The 24,175-nt window shown below is 41.7% G+C and overlaps 3 protein-coding genes across 3 annotated transcripts; all 3 read left to right on the top strand.

Moving 5' to 3' along the window:
* Positions 1–7,666: 7,666 nt before the first annotated feature.
* Positions 7,667–10,846, top strand: PCDHB7 (protocadherin beta 7). The gene has a single exon (XM_043465257.1). The coding sequence runs from the start codon at positions 7,860–7,862 to the stop codon at positions 10,248–10,250; it is 2,391 nt and encodes a 796-aa protein (XP_043321192.1). The 5' UTR covers positions 7,667–7,859; the 3' UTR covers positions 10,251–10,846.
* A 2,100-nt stretch (positions 10,847–12,946) lies between these two features.
* On the top strand, positions 12,947–15,433 carry PCDHB8 (protocadherin beta 8). Its single transcript, XM_043465259.1, has one exon. The coding sequence runs from the start codon at positions 13,085–13,087 to the stop codon at positions 15,410–15,412; it is 2,328 nt and encodes a 775-aa protein (XP_043321194.1). The 5' UTR covers positions 12,947–13,084; the 3' UTR covers positions 15,413–15,433.
* A 3,942-nt stretch (positions 15,434–19,375) lies between these two features.
* Positions 19,376–22,843, top strand: PCDHB16 (protocadherin beta 16). The gene has a single exon (XM_043465250.1). It carries the CDS (start codon positions 19,624–19,626, stop codon positions 22,021–22,023), a length of 2,400 nt encoding a protein of 799 aa, XP_043321185.1. The 5' UTR covers positions 19,376–19,623; the 3' UTR covers positions 22,024–22,843.
* Positions 22,844–24,175: the final 1,332 nt, after the last annotated feature.

Below are 24,175 nucleotides of genomic sequence, written 5' to 3'. Positions count from 1 at the left end.
AAGTCTGAATGGCAGTGTAATAGCTGGATATTAGATAGCTATCTTGGACTGTGAGTTAAAGGTCATGTCCTGAAGATGACAAAGCAACAAATGGAATGGGACGGGGTCCCAGATATCATGGAATGCATTTAAGCCACTAGCCTTATTTCCTGAGAGAAAAATAAAATTCTGTTTTGTGTAAGCAATTGTTGTTATGGGTTTTTCTATTTTTTCAGGCAAAAATTATATAGAACACCTATATATAGAAATTATTTAGCACATAATTCTAGTTGATATGGTAAGCTTTTAAAATAAAGTGATATTTAAGGTAAGAACAAAAAATGAATAGAGAAAACTGTGAGGTATGCATTTCTTAGAAATCAAGGTTTATTGGAAAGAAAGAGGCAAAGCAGACAACTCAGGATTCAAGAAAAACAATTAAAAATAAATAAAATAAAATAAATGGAATTTATGAATATAAAAACAAATTAAGTAGAATAAAAACCACATAAGATTTAACCAGTTAAACACAAGTCTATGTCTCTGAAAAATTCAAGGGATTTTGAGATAAATTGGTAGATTGGGTATGTACCTTTAATTTGGCTTTCTCTAAGAATCCAGCTGAGCTACTTAAAATCCTATGATGCTTTCAAACTGTGGTGCTGGAAATGACTCTTGAGAGTCCCTTAGACAGCAAGGAGATCAAACCAATCAATCTAAAAGAAATCAACCCTGAATATTCATTGGAAGGACTGATGCTAAACCTCCAACACTTTGGCCACCTGAAGCAAAGAGCGGGCTCACTGGAAAAGACCCTGAGGCTGGGGAAGATTGAGGGCAGGAGGAGAAGGGGGCAACAGAGGATGAGATGGCTGGATAGCATCACTGACTCAACAGACATGAGTTTGAGGAAACTCCAGATCATGAAGGACCAGCAAGCCTGGCATGCTACAATCCATGGGGTTGCAAAGAATCAGACATGACTTAGTGAACAACAATAAAAATGCACTTACACAAAAGTGAAGAGATATTTTAAAAAATACAAACCTACAGGTGTGGAGAGAATAAGACAGAAGACAGCAGAAAAAAATCTTAGTAGCTGGAAAGCAGATGGATAACTTAGTAGAAGTGATAAACCAACTACCAGTCCTGAAGTGGGAAAATCTGAGAACCAACTGTGCTTATACTACAGGATTTTCAGAAATATCAAAACTGTCAGCCCTAGATACTCTGGAAATGATGACAGGGTTCCAAATAAGGAGAACTGTGTTAAAATTACCTCAGAATTATTTAAATCTCTAGTGGTCAGATCACTTTCTTCTACTCCAGTCACTCAGTAACCTGCTTTCCTGTCCCTACCATAAGTCTGGAGTCTTGTTTTCTAATGAGTCAAGGAAAAGAGCGTCACTATATTAGAGGCTCCATGGTCAAAGCTGAGAGCAGGGGTAATATGGACAGTGGAAATAGGGGACCAGCTAAACAGTGAATGATGATTGATAAAATGCTATTCTAGTCACTGGGACCACTTATAAATATTTCAGTTCTCCTCTCAGACACATGGTAGAAGTGCACTTCTGTTTTACATGGACATACATGTGTCTATGTAATTTCATTTGGCCAATAAATTGGGAGAAGTGACATATATTACTTTTGGGCTGGAGCTTTTGGAGACAGTGCATGGTCTAACGCATTTATTTTGCCCACTATAGTGATTATGAAACCTTTGTAAAGACAGGAGTCTTTGTAAAGCCTGGGTCCCTTACTGACAGCTGTGAGGAGGATCCCATGCTGAACTGTATGGGATGTGTGGTGTAAGAAAGAAATCAACCTTAATTGTGTTAAGGTTGAAATTGTGAAATTGAGATTTTCAGTAGTTGTTTAGTACTGAAGTATAACTAACCTATCCTGAATAATATAGACTTATACTCCTCTTTCCCATCCAATCTTTTACTTTTTAAATCTATACCTTTTTCTCCTGAGTAGATTTTTAAAGATTTGGGGAATCTGACTAGTCCAAGTGGAAAGACCTAATTACACTGACTAAAGACCTAAAAACACTGTTGTGGATTTCTCCAACAACTCCTAGTTCACCTTAGAGTAATAATCAAAATGGACAAGCCCTGGTAACATGTGCTCAAAGCTATTATTGAGCTCTTTAATCTCCGAGACTAAATCAAGAACAGACACCTGAAGGAGACTCCCAAAGAAAGTTTCCTAAAAGAAATACGAAAGTAAAAGCAGTATGGCATAAGGAATAGATCTTAATTTTATCTATTTCCAAATAGTTGTATAATTGATTTAAAAAAAAAAAAAGACCTAAAAAAAACCCGAAAACCTACCATATGTGAAACAGATGACTTGTCCAAGTTCGATGCATGAAACAGGGTACTCAAAGCCAGTGCACTGGGACAACCCAGAGGGATGGGATAGGGAGGCGGGGGGAGGGGGGTTCGGGATGGGGTGGAGGGGTGTTGCGGGGTTGGGGGGGGGACGATGACACATGTACACCTGTGGCTGATTCATGTCAGTGTATGGCAAAAACCACCATAATATTGTAAAGTAATTAGCCTCCAATTAAAATAAATAGATTAATTTTTAAAGAAACCTTTATTAAAACTATTTTTCTCAATGGGAAACCAAGGCAAAGCAAAAAAAAAAAGATAAATTGGAGAAAATAGGAAGTTTCTAAAAGCTGGAGGAAATTAGTTTCATCAACTGTCCTGTATAATGGATAAAAATAGGCTCAAGCCAAGACACATCAGCATTTAATTTAAAAAGCTTGGGACAATGATAAAATGCTACAGTAAGAACTAAAATATAGGTCTCATATAGAAAACATAAAATAAAATTCACTTTAGACTTCTTAACAAACACTTTGGGTTAGGGAGCTCATGGGCATAATATTTCAAATTTCTGAAGAAAAATTATTTTCAACCTAAAACTCTATAATCAGTCAATTTTACACTCAAGTTTGAGAGTAAAATAAAGATAATTTAATACACTCAAGGTCACAATAAAATTTAACTTTCATATACCCTTCTCTGGAAACTACTGGAAGGTAAATATCAAAATGAGAGTAATCTAAGAGAGAGGAAGTCAGAAGAAAGAGAAAAGATATGATCCAAAGCAGAACAAGTGAAATGAGTCTCCATATAATGTTGAAGGATGATCCCAGGATGACTCTCATCTCCAGTACAGTGAACAACCAGTCCAGTTTATAGCTCTACAACTCAAGAGGCAGACATTCCACAGGATATCATCAGCAAGTCCCCTGACATACCTTCAATCATATGAAACAATTGGAGGATATGATCTCTTAAAGCTACAGAATAAACCAAAAAAGAGGAAGAATAAAATCCTTGAAATAGGAAACCCAATCAGAAAAAAAGGAAAAGAGAATGACAGCAGAGGAAAGTTCCAGGATGAGAGCTGCGAAGCAAATGTAGAGAAAAACCACTCAATTTGAAGGAGAATTGATAGCTCAGGAGATAAGGCAATGACCACATGGAAAGTTGTACTGAGAGGCAACTGGAAGTGTAAGAAGAATAGATGACATATCTAAAGAAAACCAAGTAAATGAAAACACAGGTAATCTTTAACTTCAAGGAATAAAAAGTAAAATAAAAAGATATAATGAGTACACAATGCTCCCAATGATGCTGCAAATGAAAGAAGGCATGAAAGGGCCTCGGAGACGTACAAGAGAGAAAATCTAATCCAACCTAAAAAGGAGTCAATTGATAATGTCTAAAGCCAATTAATCAAAGTATAGTAGAATATAAATTAAGGAAGGAGAGACAGAGTTGAAAATGGCTGCTTATTGCTATAGTAATAAAAACAGTATAGTATTGGCAGAAAAACAGACACACAGATCAATGGAACAAAATTGAGAGCCCAGAAATAAACCCACACATATATTAACAATTAATCAGACAAAAGGGCAAAGAACAGAAAATGGAGAAAGGATAGTCTTGTTAGTAAGTGGTGTTGGTAAAACTGAATAGCCAAATGCAAAATGATGAAACTAGACCACTATCTTACACCATATATAAATATCAAGTCAAAATGAATTAAAGGCTTAAGTATAAAGACCTGAAGCCATAAAAACTCTCACTAGAAAATATAGGTGATATGCTTTTCAATACTGTCTTACTAATTTCTTTCTGAATATGTCTCTTAAGACAAGGGAAACAAAAGCAAAAATGAAAAAAATGATACTACATCAAACTAAAATGTTTCTGCACAGCAAAGGAAACCATCAATGAAAGGACAATCTATAGAATGGGAGAACATATTTGCAAATCATATATCCAATAACAGGTTAACATCCAATATATATAAAGAACTCATACAACTCAACAAAAACAAAGCAACCTAATTTAAAAATGAATGGAGGGGACCTACTGTATAGCATGTGGAACTCTGCTCAGTATAATGAAGCAGTCTAGATGGGAGGGGAGTTTGGAGGAGAATGGATACGTGTATATGTACGGCTGAGTCCCTTCGCTATTCACGGGAAGCTATCACAGCATTGTTAATTGGCTATACCCCAAAACAAAATTTAAAAATTTAAAGACATGAACAGAGGGGGATTCCCTGGTGGTGTAGTGGCTAAGACTCTGAACTCCCAATGTAGGGGACCCAGGTTTGATCCCTGGTCAGGGAACTAGATCCCACATGCTGTAACTGGGAGTTCACATGCTATATAGTTAAGAGTCTGTATGCCACCGCTGAAAGACTCCACATGCCACAACTAAAGATTCTGCATGCTACAACTAAGAGCTGATGCAGCCAAATAAATAAATAATAAAAGTAAAATGAACATAGGATCTGAACATTTTCCCAAAGAAGACAAAGAGATGGCCAACAGCCACATGAAAAGATATTCAAGCATCACTAATTTTTAGAAAATGCAAATCAAAACCACGATGAGATATGACCTCACACCCATTAGAATGGCTATTATCAAAAAAGTCAAGAAATAACAAATTTTGGAGAGGATGTGGACAAAAGGGAATCATACACTGTTCATGGGAATGTAAATTTTGGAGCCACTATAGAAAATAACATGAAGATTCCTCAAAAAAACTAAGAATAGAACTACCATATGATCCAGCTATTTCACTTCTGGATATTTACTTGAAGAAAATGAAAACACCAATTTATAAATATATATGTACCCTATATTCATTGCAGCATTACTCAATATAGCAAAGATACGGAAATGACCTAAGTGCCCATTGACAAATAAATGGACAAAGAAGATATGATACACACACACACACCCTGGAATACTACTCAGCATAAAAAAGATGAAATCTTTTTATGGACAAAGAAGATATCACACACACACACACACACACACACACACACACACACACACACCCTGGAATACTACTCAGCATAAAAAAGATGAAATCTTTCTATGGACAAAGAAGATATGATACACACACACACACACACACCCTGGACACACACACACACACACACACACCCTGGACACACACACACACACCCTGGACACACACACACACACACACCCTGGACACACACACACACACCACACCTGACACACACTGGACACACACACACACACACCCTGTACACACCACACACACACACACACACACCTGGACACACACACACACACACACACACACACACACACACACACACACACACACACACACACACCCTGGACACGCACACACACACACCCTGGACACACGCACACACACCCTGGACACACGCACACACACACACACACCCTGGACACACACACACACACCCTGGACACACACACACACACACACCCTGGAATACTACTCAGCATAAAAAAGATGAAATCTTTCTATGTGCTACAACAGACCTTGAGGATATTATCCTAAGTGAAATAAGTCAGGGGGAGAAAGACAAATACTGTATGATTTCACTCATATGTAAGATATAAAAAAAAAGACAAAGAAACAAAAACATATAGCTTTAGAGAACAGAGTAATGGTCATCAGAGGAAAAGAAGTGTAGGGGCAAGGCATGATGTGTAAGAGGGGTCACCTGTGTAAGAGTAAACTTGTGGTGAGCACACCATAGTGTACACAGAAGTCAAAATATAATGAACACATGAAACTTAATAAGGTTATAAACAAATATTACTTCAAAAAAGTCTCCTTATTGCAAAATGAACTAGGAAAATGAGGAGACAAAGTACAGAAAATGACTGTATTTTCTTATAAACTTTTTAGTACTATTGATTTTGAATCAAGGTCATAGATTATTTTTAAAAGAGTGAATTTTAAAAGATCAGTAAAATAGAGTTCTTGCAAGTATCCTAAATAATAAAAAAAGGAAATAAAATACTAAATATAACTAATAACACATATATAACTAAACATAAATTATGCAATGAAAATATAATACCAAAATGTTTGCAAATCCAGATAAAATAAATGGTTTTTAAAAATAAAATACAAATTACTTTAAACAGAAACAAAACTCACAGATTAATAACCCAAAGTAAAATGGAAAGATAGTCATAAATTTACTACCCAAACCCAAACCATTTAAAAGGCAAGTCATAATAAAGCATGTAGAAACAGATGATAATATGATTATAAAAACAATTCTGTTGCATAAAAATAGAAAGCTTCCTAATCCATACTACAAGGCCAGAACAGTTTACTATCAAAGCCATATAAGCGAAACACACACATACATGCACATACACAGAACAGCATGAGCCAGGAAAAATCCTAAAACAATGTTTTAGCATCAAATCTACCTGTGCTTTAAAACAATATGTAATGGTTAAATGTCATTTATATCAAGAATTCAATAATTAAAAAGCTAAAGAATAAAAGCACAATTTCACAGATGTCAAAAGTTACTCTAAAATATGAAAGAATAAATAAAAATAAGAAAACTTTTTTCATCCAAAAAATGGAGCATTTACCCCAAGTTGACATCAACCATCATAGTTAAAGATGAAATACTAGGAGCACTTCCACAGACAAGAGTGATACCTGCATGCTATTATTAATTTTAAGAGTATTCATTGCATACTCTTAGAATGTCTGTTATGTGAACACATACTTAAATCAGGTGAAGGGTAGAGGATGGGAGTGGTAGAAAGTGTTCCAAAAAATATTGTGGGAAAAGAGCAAAGACTTTGAAACTGGAAGGGTTATTTAATTCACAAGAAACTGAAAAAAGGCCAGTTACTCTGCAGGGTGGACAGCATTATTGTTAAGCAGTTTGCAAATAAACAACAGGTCCTCAACCGATATTTGTTGACTTTGGGATGGAGACTTCATTGTCTTATATATTCTTTACTATAAATCTTAAAAACAAGAGATTTTCTTAGGATTAACTCCTGTATGGGAACCGGAGTTTAATTTTGTGTACATAAATTATAAGAAAACAGCTAATTTATTTTTCTGCGAGTGCAGACTCTCAGAGAGGGAAACGATGTAAGGACTTACTAGGAGTACTGTGGCTAGTTGAGGGAAAAAAATGAAATAAAACAGCAAAGAAACTTGGGGGGCAAAAATCCCTCCTACTTCAGTTCCTTTAATCCGCCATCTTTTTGTTCTATTCTTAAAATCGGGAATAACACCCACAAAACGCAAGGTGGAGCTGCAGGCTAAAAAGAGGAAAGAAAAAAAAATTTGCATAAAGGATGTTGCGTTGCCAGCGTTAAAAGGAAAGCTGGACAGACTAGAACAGTAGAGAAAAGGAAACCGTGGTAAGAGGAGTTGGGTAAAATGGGAATTCCTCCCTACAAGCATTGCTGTTATCCAGTTCATTTCTAAGGATTCGATTGATGCCATTTCTGAGTTGCTTAAGAACGAGAGAAAGTGTTTTTGAAAGTGGTTAAACGAAGAATGGACGCCAGAGTGGAATGTGCTGTGCAGCAAAGGCAAGTCCTCTTTCTTTGTGTATTTCTGGGAATGTCCTGGGCTGCTGAGGAGCCGCTAGAGTATTTTGTGGAGGAGGAAGCTGAGAGAGGCATCTTTCTGGCCAACCTAGCACATGACCTGGGGTTGGGGATGGAGGAACTATCAGCCCGGGAGCCTAGAATCATCTCAGACGAGAAAATAGGATTTTTACTACTCGATCCGCTTACTGGTGATTTATCTCTAAATGAGAAATTAGACCGAGAGGAACTGTGCGGCCCCAAAGAGCCTTGTGTGCTGCCGTTCCAGCTGTTAATGGAAAAGCCTTTTGAGATTTTCCGTGCTAAATTATGGGTTAGAGATATCAATGATCATTCTCCAGTATTTCTGGATAGAGAGATTCCCTTGAAAATATTAGAAAGTACCACCCTAGGGGCGGCATTTCTTCTACAAAGTGCACAGGATTCAGATGTTGGAACCAATAACGTGAGAAACTACACCATCAGCCCCAATGCCTATTTCCACATTAATGTTCATAATGGTGCAGAGGGGATTATCTATCCTGAATTGGTCCTGGATAGGTCGCTAGATCGAGAAGAGGTGCCTGAGCTCAGTTTAATCCTCACCGCCTTGGATGGTGGCTCTCCGCCCAGATCCGGGACTACCCTGGTGCGCATCCTGGTTTTGGACACAAATGACAACGCGCCTGAATTTGTACAGCCTCTCTACAAGGTGCAGCTGTGTGAGGATAGCCCTGTGGGCTCTCTGGTTGTCACTGTCTCAGCTAGAGATTTAGATACGGGAAGTAATGGGGAAATAGTTTATGCATTTTTTTATGCTACTGAAAGAATTTTCAAAACATTTCAAATCAATCCAAGATCCGGCAGTGTTTATCTCAAAGAGGAATTGAACTATGAGGTAATGCAAACTTACACATTAACTATTCAGGCCAAAGATGGCGGAGGACTTTCTGGAAAATGTACCGTGGTGGTCCAGGTAACAGATATAAACGACAATCCACCAGAACTACTCATGTCATCACTTACTAGCCCAATTAAAGAAAATTCACTTGAAACAGTCGTCGCTGTTTTTAGGATTCGAGACAGAGATTCGGGGAACAATGCAAAGATGGTGTGTTATATCCAAGACGATCTCCCCTTCGTCCTGAAGCCATCTGTAGAGAATTACTACACCTTGGTAACTAACAGTCCACTGGACAGAGAGGAAAGAGCCGAGTACAACATCACCATCACCGTCACTGACATGGAAACCCCCAGACTGAAAACCGAGCACAACATAACCGTGCTGGTGGCCGACGTCAACGACAACGCCCCCGCCTTCACCCAGACCTCCTACACCCTATGGGTCCGCGAGAACAACAGCCCCGCCCTGCACATCGGCACCGTCAGCGCCACAGACACAGACGCGGGCGCCAACGCCCAGGTCACCTACTCGCTGCTGCCGCCGCCCGACCCGCACCTGCCCCTCGCCTCCCTCGTGTCCATCAACCCCGACAACGGCCACCTCTTCGCCCTCACGTCCTTGGACTACGAGGCCCTGCGGGCCTTCGAGTTCCGCGTGGGCGCCGCCGACCGCGGCTCGCCCGCGCTCAGCAGCCAGGCGCTGGTGCGCGTGCTCGTGGCGGACGCCAACGACAACGCGCCCTTCGTGCTCTACCCGCTGCAGAATGCCTCGGCGCCCTGCACCGAGCTGGTGCCCAGGGCGGCCGAGCCCAGCTACCTGGTGACCAAGGTGGTGGCGGTGGACGGCGACGCGGGCCAGAACGCCTGGCTGTCGTACCAGCTGCTCAAGGCCACGGAGCCCGGGCTGTTCGGCGTGTGGGCGCACAACGGCGAGGTGCGCACGGCGCGGCTGCTGAGCGAGCGCGACGCGCCCAAGCAGCGGCTGGTGGTGCTGGTCAAGGACAACGGCGAGCCGCCGCTGTCGGCCAGCGTCACGCTGCACGTGCTGCTGGTGGACGGCTTCTCGCAGCCCTACCTGCCGCCCCCGGAAGCGGAAGCGGCGGCCGCGGCGCCGGCCGACCCGCTCACCGTCTACCTGGTGGTGGCCTTGGCGTCGGTGTCGTCGCTCTTCCTCTTCTCGATGCTGGTGTTCGTGGCGGTGCGGCTGTGCAGGAGGGGCGGGGCGGGCTCGGCGGGTCGCTGCCCGGTGCCCGAGGGCCACTTCCCGGGCCACCTGGTGGACGTCAGCGGCACGGGGACCCTGTCCCAGAGCTACCAGTACGAGGTGTGTCTGATGAGAGGCTCTGGTACTGGCGAGTTCAAATTCCTGAAGCCGATTCTCCCCAATCTCGCACCCCAGAGCATAGGCAGGGAAGTGGAAGAATATCTCTCATATCGGAATGATTTGGGTTTGTGATAAAAATGAAAAATACCGTTATTGTATCTGTGAATATATTCCTGTTAAGAAATTTATCTCAATTTTACCTGTAGAGGAGTACTTTCACATCATTGCAGGTATTCCTACGGTCAGAGAATGAATTTCTTCACACAGGAAAGGATTCACCTTTAGCCCTAGGAACACAAAGCATGGATTGGGTATTGTCATCTTTTGCCTCAATTATGCTTTGTGTGCAGTCTATTACATGACAAATCTTGTTTGAGACGTTTTAAATTGGAATTCACTGTCTTCAAATATTATTGCTACTTTTATTTTCTGAGTTGATTAGAGTGCTGTGCAAGTACCTAAATTAAAAAAAAAACCATGCAATATATACTTATTTTGACATTTTCAATTTTAGAAATAAACCTATGATGGGAGGTATTTTAGAAATGAGCAAACGTATGTTCATAGAGGTTCTGTGAGTTCACAAAGGTCACCAACTAATAAATGGCAGAGCTAAGCATCTCTTATAAATCTGATTCTGGGGCTTTATTGTGATGCTATACTGCTTTCTCTTGTTAGGTATCACCTGGCAAGTTTCTGCCTAATTAAAGAGAAATCTTTTTCTCATATCTCTGTACAGTCTCTTCTGTATTTGTAAAGAATAAGATGTGTACTGTGGTTTTATTTCCTTATAAACTAACAATACAGTTTTTGTGGATAATAATTCAGAAATAATAACTCAAGTATTATTTTTAAAGCTCTGACCTAACCAAATCTCAAAAACAATTGAAAGATCTGTGTCTTCTTTTTGTTATCTGAACTCATGACCTGCATTTCATAGAAAAGATTAATGACCATGAATAGAAATACGATTATTAATTTTAATCACTTATTTCCCTCCCATTGCAGTAATTTTCCTATGTTAGCCCCTATTTGCTCTTTTTAACACATTTTCCCTTTAAATTGAAAGTTTATTTTTAAAGTTATATTCAATATACTTAAATGCTGAATCAGGAAAAGGGGAGGAACAGAATTTTACACAATGAGAGAAATTAAGACATACCATCCAAATGTAATGGATGGTGGATCTTTGAATTTTGATTCAACGAGTACAACTTAGAAATAATTAGAAAAGTCTGACTATAAACTGATATTGATAAGGTCACTGTAGTGTTTCTTAAAAACTGAAACTTAAGAGATGTATAACCAAATTTTTACAAGTGAAAATTTAGTTTGTCTGGGACGTGAAAATGTTGGGGATATAGGGTAAACAATTATGGCAAAATATTAATACCTGTTCTAACTAGCTATGAGTACCTGGGAGTTCGTCATACTACTCTCCATTATGGGGTTTGAAATTTTTCAAAAAAAGAAGATTTTTTTAAATGGACAGTATAAAGATTTTTGGACACAGTAGGTGAAGTAAAGAGTGGGATGATTTGAGAGAATAGCATTGAAACATTTATATTATCATATGTAAAATACATAGCCAATGGGAAATTCTCAATGTATGGCTTAGAGAACAAGTCAGTGCTCTGTGACAACCTAGGGTGTTGCAAAGGAGAGGGATGTAGGGACATTCAAGAAAAAGGGGACATGTGTATACCTAATGTTAATTCATGTTGATGGCAAAAAAAATCACAATATTGTAATTATCTAACTTTAAAAAAGATGGAAAAAACTGACACTGTAAGAAGTGGAATGAAAACTAGAACACTTGTGAGATACACACTCATCAATATGATCACAGATTATACCTCTACTAAACAAACTCTCCAGCCTTTTTGTTTTGTCATATATGATATGATAACATCTATCTGAAATAATGCTGCTCATGAATTCTTCTGCCATGTGAATCTTGTTTTTCTACTCATGGCAATGGACTAATGCAAACTGAGCTACCTGCTGTCATCAAATTACATGCCTGGTGTATGTGTGTATAAGGTTAATTTTTTTCTGCCTCAGTTTCCTCATCTGTAAAGTGGGGAACTCACAGCAGCCCAAGGGGTAAGTACCTTTAATATCATCACATTAGACAGATGAGGAAACTGAGGCACTGGTTAAATAATGTGTCCAAGGTTTATAGCTACTAATTATCCCCATAGTTCATGGCAATAAAAGTGTACAATTCTCAAAGTTTTCTGTGTTACTATATACATTTAAATTTCTGCATAGTCTTTCTTATCAGACTGTCACATATATTCTTTTGCTCCAAACTGAATTAGCATTATTGAAAGTAGTCAGTCTACTATCATTTCTCCTGTATGGCCCTCAGACAGTTGTCTGAACCTTAGGGTGTGGGAAATAGTAAAAATAGTATTCTAAGGGAGGCCTGGCGTGCTGCAGTCCATTGGGTAGAAAAGAGTCGGACGTGACTGAGTGAACTGAACTGAACCTTAGATATATCGGTGATACGTACTGTCAAGAGTTGGGAACACTGGGGAGTTCCCTGGTGGTCTAGTAGTCACAGTTCCTTGCTTTCACTTAAGTGACATGGGTTCAGTCCCTGGTCAGGGAACGCAGATCCCAGAAGCAACGCAGCGCGGCCAAAATTTAAAAAAAAAAAACAAAACAAATCTGGGAACACTGCATCCATTTCAACCCAGAAAATACAAGTTCCTCTGAGGACGCGTGGTGGCGCTGCAGGATAAGAAGGTACGAACCTAAACCGCAGCTGCCGTTCTATTAAAAGCAGAACTCGTAAGCAGAGCCTGGAAGCCAACGGGAAGCTTGGATGTCACAGTAGAAGGACTAGGTCTTCCGTAAAGGGCTACTCACGGAAATATTTCTGAGGTAAACCACAAGACATTGAGGCCTTTACAGCTCTGCGGAACCATCCTCGCCAGTGGCTATTCCGGGCAAGAACAATGGAGGCCAGCAGGAAGCTCGTTTGCAGACAAAGGCAAGTCCTTTTCTTCTTTCTCTTCTTACACTTAGCTCTGGCGGGCATTGAATTTAGGCGTTATTCTGTGGTGGAGGAAGCTGAAGGGAGCTCTTTTGTAACCAATTTAGCAAAAGACTTGGGTCTGGGGCAGGGGGAACTCTCCAGGCGGGGAACAAGGGTCATTTCCAAAGGGAACAAACTGTATTTGCAGCTGGATCAGGAGTCTGGGGATTTACTGCTAAATGAGAAACTGGACCGCGAGGAACTGTGTGGTCAGAGCGAACCATGTGTGCTGCGTTTCCAGGTTTTGCTAGAGAATCCCTTAGAGTTTTTTCAAGCTGAGCTACAGGTAATAGACATAAATGACCATACTCCAGTGTTCATGGACGGAGATATGTTGTTAAAAATATCAGAGAGCAGTCTTCCTGGCACTACATTTCCTCTGAAGAATGCTCAGGACATGGATGTAGGCCAAAATAATATTGAAAATTATATAATCAGTCCCAACTCCTATTTTCGGGTCCTCACTCGCAAACGCAGCGATGGCAGAAAATATCCGGAACTTGTGCTGGACAAAGTGCTGGATCGCGAGGAGGAAGCTGAGCTCAGGTTAACCCTCACTGCTCAGGATGGTGGTTCTCCACCACGGTCTGGCACCGCTCACGTCTACATAGAAGTCATAGACATCAATGATAACGCCCCTGAATTTGAGCAGCCTTTCTACAGAATAAAGATCCCTGAGGACAGTCCCAAAGGCTTCCTTGTTGTCAAAGTCTCTGCTACCGATGTAGACATAGGAGTCAATGGAGAGATTTCCTATTCACTTTCCCAGGCTTCAGAAGACATCAGCAAAACCTTTGAGATCAATGCCATGACTGGAGAGATTCGACTGAAAAAACAACTTGATTTCGAAACAACTCAGTCCTATGAGGTCAATATCGAGGCCAGAGATACTGGAAGCCTTTCTGGAAAATGTACCGTTCTGATTCAAGTCGTGGATGTGAACGACAATGCCCCAGAAGTCACCATGTCTGCACTTACCGGACAGATCCCTGAGAACTCGCCTGAGACTGTGGTTGCAGTTTTCAGTGTTTCAGATCTTGACTCTGAAGAGAATGGTAAAGTAAGTTGCTCCATTCAGTACGATCTACCGTTTTTGCTGAAATCTTCCATGGAAAATTTTTACACTCTAGTAACAGAGCGACCGCTAGACAGAGAGACCAGAGCCGAATACAACATCACGATCACGGTCACGGACTTGGGGACACCCAGACTGAAAACCCAGCACAACATAACCGTGCTGGTGTCCGACGTCAACGACAACGCCCCCGCCTTCACCCAGACCTCCTACACCCTGTGGGTCCGCGAGAACAACAGCCCCGCCCTGCACATCGGCAGCGTCAGCGCCACAGACACAGACGCGGGCGCCAACGCCCAGGTCACCTACTCGCTGCTGCCGCCGCCAGACCCGCACCTGCCCCTCGCCTCCCTCGTGTCCATCAACCCCGACAATGGCCACCTCTTCGCCCTCACGTCCCTGGACTACGAGGCCCTGCGGGCCTTCGAGTTCCGCGTGGGCGCCGCCGACCGCGGCTCGCCCGCGCTCAGCAGCCAGGCGCTGGTGCGCCTGCTCGTGGAGGACGCCAACGACAACGCGCCCTTCGTGCTCTACCCGCTGCAGAACGCCTCGGCGCCCTGCACCGAGCTGGTGCCCAGGGCGGCCGAGCCCGGCTACCTGGTGACCAAGGTGGTGGCGGTGGACGGCGACGCGGGCCAGAACGCCTGGCTGTCGTACCAGCTGCTCAAGGCCACGGAGCCCGGGCTGTTCGGCGTGTGGGCGCACAACGGCGAGGTGCGCACGGCGCGGCTGCTGAGCGAGCGCGACGCGCCCAAGCAGCGGCTGGTGGTGCTGGTCAAGGACAACGGCGAGCCGCCGCTGTCGGCCAGCGTCACGCTGCACGTGCTGCTGGTGGACGGCTTCTCGCAGCCCTACCTGCCGCCCCCGGAAGCGGAAGCGGCGGCCGCGGCGCCGGCCGACCCGCTCACCGTCTACCTGGTGGTGGCCTTGGCGTCGGTGTCGTCGCTCTTCCTCTTCTCGATGCTGGTGTTCGTGGCGGTGCGGCTGTGCAGGAGGGGCGGGGCGGGCTCGGCGGGTCGCTGCCCGGTGCCCGAGGGCCACTTCCCGGGCCACCTGGTGGACGTCAGCGGCACGGGGACCCTGTCCCAGAGCTACCAGTACGAGGTGTGTCTGACGAGAGGCTCTGGTACTGGCGAGTTCGAATTCCTGAAGCCAGTTGTACCCAACTTTTAGAGCCATTTCCCGGGGCCAGAAATAAATCCCCAATTTTAGGTAAGTATTAAGTGACAATAGTTGTTTTTAATATTCCAAATATTTTAAATTGATGGTTAAAGGTTTTTCTGGCTACTATGGATCTTTAAAACATTAAACTTACTTGCAAAATTTGTTTTTAAAAATGGCATCTTTTTTTCATTACTATAACAAAATTAATGGTCCTAAATGTTGCCTGAAAACAGTGATGAAGTCAATAGCTGTACAAACCCTTGTTATGTCATAGCTTAGAACTAATGAGGAAAAAACAATGGGAAATTATTGTCAGTTGTATTCGCTTGACTTTTTCTGCATAGTTTAACCAGTAAGTATGTAAGAGCAGTACTGTACTAACACAGTGAGCCATGACTAATATGAAAGGAGAGAGAACTGGTACAGTGAGAATCTGGTTCTTGCTTTATTCTGCTGTCATAGCACTTTGATCTTATTTTCTCTTAAAATGTTATACTAATTGTATTTCATTAATATACTAATGTTAGTTTTAATATAATTGTTTTAATTGCTTTTCATTTAGTTTCATTGGTGTTAAAAGGGGAGAAAAAGCTACACTGTTTATCCAGTGAGATGAAAGGGCATAGTAGGAAACTGGCTTTTCCCACTTGAGAAACACTGATCATCTATGACAGAGTATGCAGTAGCCACTTAAACTCCATTCATTTTTTCTTCTTTAGTAACAGATCCCCAAATTTCATTTAGAACATTAGTGTACTTAGTTAAAACATTTTCCCAACTTTCTTCCCAGCCATAATAAAGCATTTGACTAGGTTACTGTCAAAGAAATGTGTATGAGAATGTCCTAAGAGAGTTTCAAAAAGGTCTTTAAAAGCAAGGTGATTCATCTAGGAAGTGACTGGGGGAGTCCCCTTTTGTCTTTCTCTAACTGCCTTTGCCTCTTGAAATGTGTGAGTAATATTTGGAATATAATGTCATATTGAGCCATAAAGCAAAACTAAAGATGAAAATAATGGTTCAAGACAGTCAGTGTAGCATAAACTCTATAAAATTTGAGGATCCCTGATAATCAGAGTCATCATGTCATCCCTGAATTGCTTGCTTCTGAACGTTTTTTACTTGGGAAATAAAGGGATTTCTATCTCATTTAAGCCACTATTGTTTTAATTTTGTGCTACCTCCAGAAGAATGCAATCCTAATGCTCTCACAGTAAGATAGTGTGTTAAAATATTATATAATACAGTAGAATGCACAAATCTTAAGTGTAAGAGAAATCGATGTAACTGATTTTTGTCATTTTTTCTTGAATACTAATTTAGAGTGAGGAGTGCTTTACATTCATTATCTTTATAATCCTCTGCCAAACCCTAAGGATGGAGAAGGCAATGGCACCCCACTCCAGTACTCTTGCCTAGAAAATCCCATGGATGGAGGAGCCTGGTAGGCTGCGGTCCATGGGGTCGCTGAGAGACAGGACTGAGCAACTTCATTTTCACTTTTCACTTTCATGCATTGGAGAAGGAAATGGCAACCCACTCGTGTTCTTGCCTGGAGGATCCCAGGGGCAGGGGACCCTGATGGGCTTCCGTCTATGGGGTCGCACAGCACGAATGAAGAGACTTAGCAGCAGCAAACCCTAAGGAAGTTGACATATTATCTCCCCTTTTACTTGCACACAATTTGGGAGTAATAAATGAAAAAAAATGTGAAATATATTCTAAGTCTACTTGAATTGAGTACCCCAGTTCTTAACCCAGATACTATTCCGACAAGCATTAACTGGTAGCACTGTCTTTGAAACTGAGAAAGTGAAATTCTTCTTTTTCATGAACTGAACTCACATGTAGAAATGTAACTTTTAGTCTATTCCTTGATTTTGGTTCTGTACCAAAGATCACGCTGCTCTGAACCAATGAACCCAAAGTTCTTATAGAAGTATTGACCTAAGTAAGCTGGGTCAGATACCACAGTTGACCTTGATCATGATCCGATCAGTCTGATTATATTCCTGTACCTTCTCAACATACCACATTCATAACTGCAGAAATGAATGCTCTGAATAGAAGGTAGAATTAACCCTGTGGTTGTATTTTTGTACTATTTCTTTAGTCTTTTTCTGTCAATGCTAGTATACATATTCCTTTTTTGAAACTTTATCATGCACAATTTGTAAGTTCCTTACTCAGATTAACATACTATATTCACATTATTAGCTGACTATTTGTTTCAAAGCAGTAGCTATTCTAGTATTACTTCTGAATGAAATAACTAATTTCAGAAAAGTATGAGCAATTATGTGGCAGAATTTTTATCACTAAACAATTTAGAGATTCTGGAATGTTAACAGAGCCAATAGGCTCTAGTAATTTTCTGTTAAAATTAACCATATGGCTTTGATGACATCTCTTAAAAAATTATACTGAAAAAAGATTTAGAGGGTCATAAATAACTATTTTGAAAAAATGGATCATAAGAGCTGAATCAGACATTCTTCAGCATTTGCTCTGATAATGCTGTTCTTGCAGAGTGATGAATTTTTGCTGACTTGGATGCTGGGTGCATGAAAATTCATGTTTATGTGTATTAGTTTTGTATTGCTACTATTAAAAATTACCACATAGTTGCTCAAAACAATAAAAATGTACTACTATATAGTTCTTTAGGTGTGATGTCTGACATGAGTCTGACTGGGCTGAATACAGGGTGTTAGCAGGGATGCATTTCTTTCTGGTGGCTCTAGAGGAGAATTAATTTCTTGGTCTTTTCCAGCTTTTAGATGCTGCCTATATTACTTGACTCATGGTCTCTTTCATCTACATGCAAAGCCAGCAACACTCTGTCCCTTAGTCCAGTTCTTCTGTAATCTTATCTCCCTTGATCATAGCCAGGAAAGGTTCTGTCTGTCCCTCCAAGATAATCCAAGATAACCTCTCTTTCACAGGGTCCTCAATTTAATTACATCTATGAATTCTCTTTTGATGTGTAAGGTAACATTATTACAGATGTTGGGAATTAGGGCATGGATATCTTTGGGTAGGTGCCCATTATTCTGCCTACCCTTGGCTGTTCGAAAGAAAACAGTCTGGCAGTACCACCTATGGCCAAAGAAAGGCATACAAAGGCATTTGTGACAGGAGTTTAGACCTTACTGATTAGTGCTTTAGCCCTAAACAAAGTATTAGACAAACTTCTAAAGATAGTTAAACAAAAACACTGAGTTTATAAATGTATTATGAATCTTTACCAAAATTCAGTTTTAATTATAAAGCTGGAAAATCTGATCTAAAGGGTATGGGTTTGAGGTAGAAAATGTTCTAAAATTGTGGTTGTGGATGTGAATATACTAAAAGCCATTGAATTATACATTTTTGCATGTATAATTTTATGGTATGTGAATTACATCTCATTAAAGCTGTTTTTAAAAAGGAATAAAACATCATTCTCATCATGATTTTTTTTAAATCCAAAAACATGGCAGGCCTAATAACTATTCGACTCCCTTTTTGGGAAGTTTTGGAACATGAAACTTTTGGTAACTCATGAAACATGAAATTTGTGGAAACTCAGAGTCCTCAGGCTTAGGTGTTGGAAAGAAGAAGTAATATTCTTTAATAAGGCATTGGTAAAATACTCTCTTTAGAACCATAATTGATTGCAATTTTGTAGCGTCTACTCATTTATAATTCTATAATATTTAGCATGAAAATGATGTACTAAAGTGTATATTCTTCTTAGCTTAAATGGTAATTAAATTATTTTATTTAATCATTAACTCTGAACATTAACATAAATGAAAGTTTGCTCTTTGTACTTCTGTGCAACAACACAGCTCTCCCTGAACTCATAAAAGCCGTATGGAAATACAACTCAGTGTTTTAAATTGAAGAACACAGTTGACAACCTATTTGGGACGTTTAGGAGAATTTTGCATTCAGTTTTGCATTCAGTGTTAAACCAGTAAAGATGAGACAGAACGCATGGTGGCGCTGCAGGTTAAGGTGATAAAAAAAAGAGACTTGCCTTAAAAACAGTAGCTCCAGTATCCAGCTAGTTTCACACTGCCTAGAAGCTGCCTGAAGAATAGCTTTCTCAGCCAGAGCGAAAGTGAGTGTGAAGCCTCTCTAAAACTATATTTAGTGACAAAGCTCTGACCTGCGAGGGCTACCAGGATCTTGGGCATATATGAAGCTCCTGTGAACCCAGTTGTCAGGAAAGAGCAATGGAGACTGGACGGATGCACAATCGCAGACAAAGGCAAGTCCTAGTTTTCTTTGTTTGCCTGAGCATGTCTTGGGGGAGTGCTGATTTGGGGCCCTATTCAGTGGTGGAAGAAACAGAGAGAGGCTCCTTTGTGGCAAATTTAGCAAAAGACCTGGAGTTGGGGTTGACAGAGATGGCTACTCGAGCGGTCCGGATCATTTCCCAGGGGAACAAAGAGCATTTGCAGCTTAACGTTCAGACGGGGGATTTGCTCCTAAATGAGAAGCTAGATCGAGAGGAGCTATGCGGTCCAACTGAGCCTTGCATACTACATTTCCAAGTATTAATGGAAAAACCTTTAGAGATATTCCAGGCAGAACTGAGGGTGAAGGACATCAATGACCATTACCCCGTGTTCAATGAAAGAGAAATTATTCTAAAAATACCAGAAAACAGTCCTACAGGAACTGCATTCCCTCTGAGTAATGCTCTGGACTTGGATGTAGGCAGCAACAATATTCAGAACTATAAAATCAGCCCCAACTTCCATTTCCGGGTTATAACCCACAATCGCAGCGATGGCAGAAAATACCCTGAGCTGGTGTTGGACAAAGAGCTGGATCGGGAGGAGGAGCCCGAAATCTCATTAACGCTGACAGCGCTGGACGGCGGCTCTCCACCAAGGTATGGGACCACCCAGGTTCTCATTGAAGTGATGGACATCAACGATAATGCCCCTCAGTTTCAGCAGTTGCTCTACAAGGTGAATATTCCCGAAAACAGCCCCGTAGGCTCCCTGGTTGTCACTGTTTCTGCGAACGATGTAGACAGTGGACTCTATGGGAAAATATCATACACATTCTTTCAGCCTTCTGAAGATATTAGTAAAACTTTGGAGGTAAATCCAAAGACAGGCGAAATTCGACTAAGAAAACAAGTAGACTTTGAAACAGTTCTCTCTTATGAAGTGGACGTCATGGCCACTGATGGGGGCGGCCTCTCAGGAAAATGCACTCTTCTCCTGCAGGTAGTGGATGTGAATGACAATCCTCCGAAAGTGACAGTATCTGCACTTACCAGCCCCATCCCAGAGAACACCCCTGAAATTGTAGTTGCTGTTTTCAGTGTTTCAGATCCTGACTCTGGGAACAACGGGAAAACAACTTCCTCCATACAAGATGACCTACCTTTTCTTCTAAAACCTTCAGTCAAGAACTTCTACACCTTAGTAACGGAGAGAACACTGGACAGAGAGGAAAGAGCCGAGTACAACATCACCATCACGGTCACTGACATGGGAACCCCCAGACTGAAAACCCAGCACAACATAACCGTGCTGGTGTCCGACGTCAACGACAACGCCCCCGCCTTCACCCAGACCTCCTACACCCTGTGGGTCCGCGAGAACAACAGCCCCGCCCTGCACATCGGCACCGTCAGCGCCACAGACACAGACGCGGGCGCCAACGCCCAGGTCACCTACTCGCTGCTGCCGCCGCCAGACCCGCACCTGCCTCTCGCCTCCCTCGTGTCCATCAACCCCGACAATGGCCACCTCTTCGCCCTCACGTCCCTGGACTACGAGGCCCTGCGGGCCTTCGAGTTCCGCGTGGGCGCCGCCGACCGCGGCTCGCCCGCGCTCAGCAGCCAGGCGCTGGTGCGCGTGCTCGTGGAGGACGCCAACGACAACGCGCCCTTCGTGCTCTACCCGCTGCAGAACGCCTCGGCGCCCTGCACCGAGCTGGTGCCCAGGGCGGCCGAGCCCGGCTACCTGGTGACCAAGGTGGTGGCGGTGGACGGCGACGCGGGCCAGAACGCCTGGCTGTCGTACCAGCTGCTCAAGGCCACGGAGCCCGGGCTGTTCGGCGTGTGGGCGCACAACGGCGAGGTGCGCACGGCGCGGCTGCTGAGCGAGCGCGACGCGCCCAAGCAGCGGCTGGTGGTGCTGGTCAAGGACAACGGCGAGCCGCCGCTGTCGGCCAGCGTCACGCTGCACGTGCTGCTGGTGGACGGCTTCTCGCAGCCCTACCTGCCGCCCCCGGAAGCGGAAGCGGCGGCCGCGGCGCCGGCCGACCCGCTCACCGTCTACCTGGTGGTGGCCTTGGCGTCGGTGTCGTCGCTCTTCCTCTTCTCGGTGCTGGTGTTCGTGGCGGTGCGGCTGTGCAGGAGGGGCGGGGTGGGCTCGGCGGGTCGCTGCCCGGTGCCCGAGGGCCACTTCCCGGGCCACCTGGTGGACGTCAGCGGCACGGGGACCCTGTCCCAGAGCTACCAGTACGAGGTGTGTCTGACGGGAAGAACTGGGACGAATGAGTTCAAATTCTTGAAGCCGATTCTCCCCACTGTTCAGGCACAAGATCCTGGGAGAAATAGTGATGAAAATCCCACATTTCGAAATAGCCTTGGATTTAATTTTCAGTAAAATTCTTTCTATATGCTCAGGTATTTTTGAAGTGTTATGCAACTATATCAATATTAGTTTAGTTTTATTACTCCAAGTTAATTTATTTTGCAACTTAAAGCTTTATTTTAAAGTACTCTATGATTTTACAATGTTATTTCATCCTTTTTTTCCCCCATTAAACAGGTTAGGTGTAATCAGTACCCCATCTAAATAATAGTTTGTATGTTTGGTTCCTTCAAAACGTACAAGAGTTTAGTACTATTTTCATTCTAGAAAACTGGTTGATTTTTTCCCTAGTACATTTCATAGACTGCCTCTCATTATCCTATACACCTACAATACCTCCTTTACCTAAGAGGACAAACCTGCATGTCTTGACCTTACTAAAACATTTCTTTAATCATGATAATAAACTGTATCATCTAGCTCTAAATGATATTTTAAAAGAAATATTTCTCTATTATTCTACTCATGATAAAATGAAACATCATTGGTGGGATTCCCTGGTGGTCCAGTGGTAAGGACCTAGAGCTTTTACTGTCTGCACCTGGGTTCTTCACTGGTCAGGAAATTAAGATCTGCCAAGCTGCCTGTGTAGCCAAAAACATCCCAACCAACTTAAACAAACAAACCAAAACCATGAAGCATCATTTTGTGAGCAACATTATAATATCCTTGTGTTCATATCAGAAGATTTAGCTTAGGGACCAGGGACTCCCTGGTGGCTCAGATGGTAAAAAGTATGCCTACAATGCGGGAGCCCCGGGTCGGGAAGATCTCCTGGAGAAGGAAATGGCAACCCACTCCAGTATTCTTGCCTGGAAAATCCATGTATGGAGGAGCGTAGTAGGCTACAGTCCATGGGGACGCAAAGAGTCGGACATGACTGAGGAACTTCACTTACTCACTGTGTTCATATTATTTCATTTTCTTTAAATACACTACTCTTTGTTAATATTTTCTAATGTTCACTTTTGCTGATATATAAACAGACTGTGTCTTATAATTCAAACAAAATATAATAACCTGCATGAAAATGAATATAAATAAAAGCATTTTGAGAGTCTGTATAAAGCTATTGGTAGACTGTTACAAAGCTCTTCACTTTTCATTTTATTTTGTAAATATATTTTAATTATCTCAAATTTTTTAATTAAGATGAACTAAAAATCATAAGGAATGACAACAGATTCATCTCCAGCCCTCTTCTCTGTTTTCTGTAGCATTTATCTACATTTTCTGTTATGTGTTTATACTGCTTTGACATTCAATTTTATACTTTAATAACTTCTTCCTGTAATAAATGACTTAACTTTCTTACCTTTTTTTCTTTTCTTTTCTTGTTGAAATATAGTTGATTGCAATATTATGTTAGTTTCAGGTGTACCACGTAGTGATTTGATATTTGCATACATTATGAAATGATTACCACAAGTCTAGTAACCAACTATATCCATACAAGTTATTATAATATATTCCTTATGCTCTATATTACATTTCCATGTTTTTTGAAATTTTATAATTGTAGGTCTGTGCCTTTTAATCCCCATCACCTATTTCATGCCTCCTTGCCTTCCAATTAACAAACACAAACATTGCACATTCCCTTTCTTCTGTTGTCACTGTCTTCGGTTTTCTTCTTCTCCTGCTTCTGCTTCCTCTTTACCCTCTCCTCCTCCTTTTGGTTAAACTAATAGGTTTGGTTTATTTGCTAAGATTACTTAAAAGTACACATTACCATCCCTTCCCTTTCTTGAAAATATCTTTCCTAGAGTTGATAATTATTTTTATTTGCACAATTTTCTATTTAATTCTATTGATTTTTCACATTATTTCTCCCTGAATATCATTTTTCCCCTTAAATTTTAAAAAATCTCAGAAGCCTATCAGTTATACTTGTTTTCTGGAGATCTTTCACCCAAATTCCCTCCTATCTCTCGCCTTCATTTATACTATTTGCTCTATAGTTAGGACTTTAACATTTTCCTGTGTTGGTCCCCTTTGATAAGAAACAGTATATAGTGGATCCTTGAGCAACAGGGTTTTGAACTTTGTGTCCACATATATGAGGATTTTTCTAATACATATACGGTTGAGCCTCTGTATGCACGGACTGCACATCTGATGAGTCAACCCATTGCAGAATGCAAACTTAATATACAATCTTAGC

The sequence above is a fragment of the Cervus canadensis genome, chromosome 4 (genome assembly GCF_019320065.1).
Source record: "Cervus canadensis isolate Bull #8, Minnesota chromosome 4, ASM1932006v1, whole genome shotgun sequence".
Taxonomy (NCBI): Eukaryota; Metazoa; Chordata; class Mammalia; order Artiodactyla; family Cervidae; genus Cervus; species Cervus canadensis.
Note: the sequence above shows the minus strand (reverse complement) of the source record. Positions and strands in the feature narration are given on the sequence as shown.